The sequence below is a fragment of the Nerophis ophidion genome, linkage group LG02 (genome assembly GCF_033978795.1).
Source record: "Nerophis ophidion isolate RoL-2023_Sa linkage group LG02, RoL_Noph_v1.0, whole genome shotgun sequence".
In the NCBI taxonomy this organism is placed as follows: domain Eukaryota; kingdom Metazoa; phylum Chordata; class Actinopteri; order Syngnathiformes; family Syngnathidae; genus Nerophis; species Nerophis ophidion.
In genome coordinates, this window is record NC_084612.1 from 41569657 (window position 1) to 41576618 (window position 6962).

The 6962-nt window shown below is 46.1% G+C and overlaps 1 protein-coding gene across 1 annotated transcript; it reads left to right on the forward strand.

The window, feature by feature from the left end:
• The first annotated feature begins 2582 nt into the window (after positions 1-2582).
• On the forward strand, positions 2583-4331 carry LOC133548239 (piggyBac transposable element-derived protein 4-like). Its single transcript, XM_061893558.1, has one exon. The coding sequence runs from the start codon at positions 2583-2585 to the stop codon at positions 4329-4331; it is 1749 nt and encodes a 582-aa protein (XP_061749542.1).
• The last annotated feature ends 2631 nt before the right edge of the window (positions 4332-6962 follow it).

Genomic DNA, 6962 nt, shown 5'->3' on the forward strand with positions numbered 1-6962 from the left:
GCTTACTGAGGCCGGGGGGTAAACCACCCTCGAACCTCGCAGTCGGTCAACGGGGATTATTATTTTGCCCCGAAACGTGACTTGACACTCTAACAACCCACTGCTCATAGTTCAGAGACTAAGGCGTTCTGGAGTTCTGGTAACCTGGAGTGGATAACTCCGGCCTGGCGCTTCAATATCTGCTGACCGTTTGGGGGACCCCCCTGGCTCGGGGGCGACCGTCCTGGTTCCCAGAGCATCCCCTCTTGCCAGAGAAGGGGGAGAGGCAACCGGTTGGGCCTCAATTGTCAGTTCACTCGGCACAGCTGGTAGCTCTGGACTTGTGGGAACCAACAGCGCACGGTCATCGGCTCTCATCAGCTCTGTGTGACGTCTCCAGTGCGCGCCTGCCCTCACAGCTATGGTGTAGGATACCGGTCCCTATTGCGATGCCACCAGTCCAGGCATTCACTTCTCCTCCCCCTGCACCAGCACGGCCTCCCCTACTGCAATCCGTCTGTCCTTAGCCACCAGGGCTCTGCGTTCTCGTTGGCCATCCTGCACCAGCTCCACCGTAGTCGCCATGTTTGGCCTCACAAGGTCCAAGCAAGAGCGGAGCCGACGGCGCAGAAAGAGCATAGCCAGAGACTCACTCGTCGTCATGTGAGGTGCATTCCTGTAGCTGTGTGAGAAAGCTTCCACTCTATGTTGCAGCATAAATGTCGTGTGTTCAAACCCCAGCCAAGTCACACCAAAGAATATAAATATGGGACCCATTACCTCCCTGCTTGACACTCAGCATCAAGGGCTGTAATTGGGGGTTAAATCACCAAAAATGAATCCCGGGCGCGACCCCCGCTGCTGCTCAATGCTCCCCTCACCTCCCAGGGTGTGATCAACGGTGATGGGTAGAATGCAGAGAATAATTTCACCACACTTAGTGTGTGTGACAATCATGGGTACTTTAACTTAAAAACGTTCCCCTAAACGCTTTCAATGAACGCTTCAGCGTCTGCACAAAATGCTCTGCTTGACCGTCCGTGGCGGGGTGAAACGGCACTGACCTTTTGTGCTTCACCCCATCTGCCCGTAGAAATGTCCCAAACTCTGCCACTGTGAACTGCGGCCCATTGTCACTAACCAGTGTCTCTGGTATTCCGTTGCGGGCAAGCATATTCCTCAGTGCCTGTACAGTCTTCTTCGTCGTCGTCGTTTTCATCACCTGTACTTCCAGCCACTTAAGAGTATGCATCTACCACCACCAAGAACATGTGTCCTTCGAACGCTAAGGCCACATGGATCCTTTGCCATGGCTATCCCGGCTACGACCAGGTGTGCAGTGGGGAGAGCGCAGGGCTCTTTTGGTCCCGTTGACATGTCGAGCATGTCCTGGCCCGGCATGTAGTTACTTCAGGAGCTGCGGTCTCAGCGCTGGAGGAGGAACCACCACTCGACCGCATGTAGAAGGGGGCCAACGCGTCATTTTGTCCAACTGTCCCTTCGAACTGGCCTGACACTTCCATATCTACTACCCTAGAGAGCACTGGATCATATTTAGTTTTCTTCCTAAAATCTTCACTGCCCACTCGGAGTGTCTCAAAGTGATATACTGTCACCCTATCTACTGCGTTTGGCTTTTCCTTATGTGTTACCTGCAGTGGCAAATGTAAGAGACCTTCTGCATTCCCATGATCTGCTGCTTTCCTGTATTGGATTGTGTAGTTGATTGCCGCTAACACTAACGCCCACCAATGCAATCACGTCCCCTTACCAGTACTCAATATACTTGTCAGCGGTCTGTGAGTAGTTTAACCCTTAGATGCATTAGTGGGTCAAAAATTACCCAGTGAGGTTGTTTTCTTGAAATATCTTTGTAATGAAAATGTTTTAACATTTCATATTCCAGGTATTCCTCAAAAAACATGTTTTTGACATAATTCCATATACATTTCTAACTTACCTTTTAAAAATTTTAAGAAATTTTAGTTTTTGTACTACTACCCCAAGCTTCCATAAGTGGGTCACAAATGACCCGCATGCATTTTCTTTGGAATCCAATGGGAACCTTCAATTCTTATCAGCTGTGGCTGTCTGGAATAAATAAATTGTGGACCACACGGACTATATCAGAAGTTTGACCCTTCAGGAAGACTATTTTACACAGCAAGAGCTGATACATGTAAGTATTATTGTCATATAGTATTGTGTGTGTGTGTCTTTCATGACTTATTCACTGCTTTTATTTATCAACGGATTAGCCTAGTTTATAACTAGCTAAAACTAGCTAGCTAACTAAGTCAGCTAACATTACTATTTGTATTGTGTTTGTGCGTGTGAGTGTTTGTATTATTCATCAATAAATTAGCCTACTTTACAACTAGCTAACACTAGCTAACTAAGTTAGCTAACATTACTATTTGTATTGAGTATGTGCGTGTGAAAGAATGTTAGTATTATTCATCAATAAATTAGCCTACTTTACAACTAGCTAACACTAGCTAGCTAGCATTACTATATGGTATTTAGTGTGTATGTGTGTGTAAGTGAGTGCTACATATTGATCTATTGAAAACATTACTCTCATGTTTCTTCATCAAGGTGTCATGGCTGCTAGATACACAGTTGAAATGGTCCTACAGATGCTGGATGATGGAGAGGCAGTAACGGGGTTGGACTCAGAGTCTGAAATTTCTGATGATCAGGACCCAGACTATTGTCCAGGTGGCGGTGGCAGTCGTCCACCTGGAAATCCAACTGAACAGGATCAATCTGACTCAGAAGATTCCTCTTCGGTGTCCTCTGAAGAAGAAAATATCATGTCCAACAGAATGAGTCGGAAGGGCTCTTACTGGAGCGAGTTACCTCCCACCCAGGGTAGAACACAGAGCCACAATATCATCAGAAGTCGGTCAGGGCCTGCAGAAGGGCTTAGCACCACTGTCTCACCAAAAGATGCATGGGAGCTCTTTATCACTGATGATATAATACAAGAGGTGATGAAGTGCACAAACTTGGTAGGACGGAGAGTAGCAACAGCTAGAAGAAAAGAATGGACAAATGTCACTAAAGATGAATTCATGGCCTTCATTGGATTGACCCTGCTTGCAGGAAGTGAGAAGAACTGGGATGTTTCAGTCCGTGACCTTTTTGGGAGTCCTCTACATAATCCCATGTACAAGGCCACTATGACTGTTGGAAGATTTGAAGACATTCGCCGTACCTTGCGCTTCGATGATAAGAGGACCAGAGCCTTCCGACTGGAAACAGACCATATGGCAGCCTTCCGCTATGTATGGGACCTGTTCCTGGTCAACTGCAGACAGCGATTCATCCCCAGTGATTGTGTCACTGTGGACGAACAGCTTGTACCATTCAGGGGTAGGTGCAAGTTCTTACAGTACATGCCAAGCAAGCCCGCCAAGTACGGCCTAAAGATCTTCTGGGTTTGTGATGCACGCATACCCTATGCAATAGATGGTATAGTTTACACAGGGAGACAACCAGGTGAAGAAGTTCAGAAGAATCTGGGGGAAAACATTGTCAAGCAGTTGTGTGGTAGATTTAGAAACACAGGTCGCAACATCACAATGGATAACTTTTTCACCAGTGTGCCTCTTGCACAGCATCTTCTAAAGAAGGATCTCACTATTGTGGGAACTCTACGTCTGAACAAGCCAGACATCCCTCCTCTGATGAAGCCTTCCAAGTCCAGGGAGGTTCACAGCACAGAATTTGCATTCAACAACAGCCTTACCATGGTTAGCTATGTCAGAAAGAAAGCAAAAGCTGTTGTGCTCCTGAGCACGATGCACCACGACAAAGTAGTGGATGAAAATAGCAGAAAGAAAAAAACAGATGTGATCACATTTTACAACAAGACGAAAGGAGGTGTAGACACCACTGACCAGATGGTTGGAACCTACACCTGCAAGCGCCAAACACAGAGGTGGCCCATGGTGTTGTGGTACAACATAATTGACATCGCCACCCTGAATTCCTACACCTTTTTCACGGCTCAGCACCCAGATTTCAAGAGCGGCATCACCAATGCACGACGGATCTTCCTCAAAGAGCTGTCAAAGGAGCTTGTCACCCCACACATGAGGAGTCGACTGGAAGGCTGCCCCCAACTGCAAACCCCGATTATTGAAGCAATGGAAAGGTGTGGGGTGACAAAAGCCAAAATCCAGCCACAGGACAGAAGCAGACAGGGTCAACCAAAGAGAAAGAGGTGTCAGATCTGCCCAAGTAACAAAGATCGCAAAGTTAACAACAGTTGTGGGAAATGCAATGTACCTGTGTGCAATGATCACAGCCAGAAACAGGTAGTTTGTCTGAACTGCATACAATGATGAGACAAGGCAAAACAGGGAAAAGAAAGAAGAACTGTCAATGACTGGACATACATACACACACGCACACACAATGGATGTTCACATTTTTTCTATTGCTGTTTTGGGTAATTTTGTTTTAAATTGTGAAGAAGAAAAGTGAAGAATAAAGATATTTCAAACATGAAATCATTCTTGTGTGGTCCTAAATATATTACAAAATATTATACAAGTGATTATTCTTCACCAAAATGACAACAAATGGCACGAAAACACGTTGATTCTAACATGGGTAATTTTTGACCCACTTGTGGAAGAGTGTAGGGTCCAGTCACTCGTGCATCTAAGGGGTAAAATGGCACCCGTACAAATAGGCATGGAATTTACCTACCCCAAAAATAATTCCCAGTGCCTCCCTTTCAATCAGAGCTTATTTTTGCTCCGTCTTGCTCAGTGTCCGAGAGGCCAAGGCTATGGGTGTCTCCTCACCACTGGGCATCACGTGCGAAAGTACCGTGCCCATCTCATATGGCGACGCGTCGCACGCTCGCCGCAGAGGCAACCTGGGGTCATAATGCGTTAGCACCTGCTCTGACTGCAGGTGGTCTTTTGCTACCTTAAAGGCTTTCTCACACTCCGGTAACCACTTCCATGCCACTGCTCATGCAAAGGGCTAAGCATGGTTGGCATGTTTTTAACAAAACGCCCATAATAGCTGATCCGGCCCAAAAAAGAACGGAGCTAACATAATAATGGGGGCTAGGGCCTCCACTATGACCTTAAGGTTCTCTGGGGACTTATGTAGTCCTTTTTTTCAATGACATGCCCCAAATATTCTAATAAACTCTAAAGAATTCACATTTCTCCTTCTGTACTCGCAAATCGAATTTCTCCAATCGGCCCAACACTGCATCCAGGTTTTCAAGGTGATCTGCATCATTCTTCCCAGTCACCAAAATGTTGTCCAGAAAAGAATGGACTTTGGGGAGGCCCTGCAACACTTGGTCTATGACCCGCTGAAGATTGAAGGTGCAGAGTTGATCCCGATGGGAAGACGGTTATAGCAAAACATTCCCTTTTGCGTGGTTGTGGTCAGATATTTATGGGAGCTTACTTGAACCGGCATCTGTAAATATGCGTTCGCCGGATCTAATTTGCTGAAACGCTGCCCCCCTGCCAGCGACGCGAAAAGATCCTCTATCCTTGGAATGGGGTAATATTCAGCGCAAAGGTTACTTTAAAATCTCGGTAAATACGTACTTTCCCATTCTTTTTCACAATGGGTACAATGGAAGTAGCCCATTCACTAAACTGTACTGGAGACAGTACGCCCACCTGTTCCAAACGCTCTAATTCCTCCTCCACCTCCGGCTGAAGTGCATATGGCACCGACCGTGTTTGAAAGAACTGAGGTTGACGCTCCGGCTCGAGGGTTAACGCCACCTCAAAGCCCTTTAGTGTACCTAGACCTTTGAACACTTGGCATGGCTGTCTAGTACTGTCGCCATTGTGCGGTCTTCTTGTATGGGGTGTGTGGCTCGAACCGTTTTAATCATTGTCCAATCTAACTTTACTTTTCACAACCATTGTTGTCTAAAAAGAGAGAGCGTGTCACCATTAACCACATACAGGGGGAGAAATGCCCGTTGTTTGTTGAGACGCACATCTACTTTTATTACCCCCAAAGGTGTCATAACCTGGCCTGTAAACGATCACAACACTGGCTAAATTTAGCATTGTACAGTTTTCCTTAAATGATCAACACTGCCGCACCTGTGTCTAACTCAATTTGAATAGTTTGTCCCTCCACTTTTGGTCTAACCTAGATAATCGCTGACACAGCGGTACCGTGTTTAACGCTTTTTTTCTACATTCACCACATGTAAGCCTCCCACCCCATCTGAATCTGTTGTCTCTGTGTCACTGGGCTTAGTTTCAGCCTCTACCTGATCGGCCCTCTTTGTCAATTTTCCTTTTGTTTTCTGTCCCTTTTTAATCACAAACAAATTTGTTGTCCTGGGTCCCATTTTATACTCCTTGTACATACGAGCTATATACCCCCTTTTTCCACAATTGTGGCAAGATCGGTCCTTGTAAAAACACTTCTCCATTTTGTGATCTACTCTACCACGAGTGTATTTACGGCCTGGTGGCAATGAGAGATAGAGACAGCGTTCACCTTCTGATAGCTACTAAGCCGTTGAGATTCTCGTTCCACTGTTTCTATTGAGACTGCTAATTCAACTGCTCTTTTTGTTTGTTAAATCCTTAACAGCCTATTTTTAATGGACTCACTGTTCGGCCCACACACCAACCTGTCTCTTAGTGTATTCTGTAGGTAAGCTCAAAATACAGATTTTTTTTTTTGATCTGTTACATACAGTCATAGTTTCCCCCTTCCACTGATCTGTCTTCGGAAACCTATATCTCTTTGCTATCACTATGGTCTTTGGGGAGAAATGTGCTTGCAACAATGTCACTACCTCTTCATACGTTTTCGTGATCGGCTTCTCTGTTGCGATGAGGCTGCGCAGCAGATCGTACGTCGCCGGTCCCATCACGCTGAAGAACACCGGCAGCTTCCTCTCCTCTTTCAGTCCATTTGCTGCGTAGAAGTACTCAGACTATCCACGTACATCGACCACTGCTCCG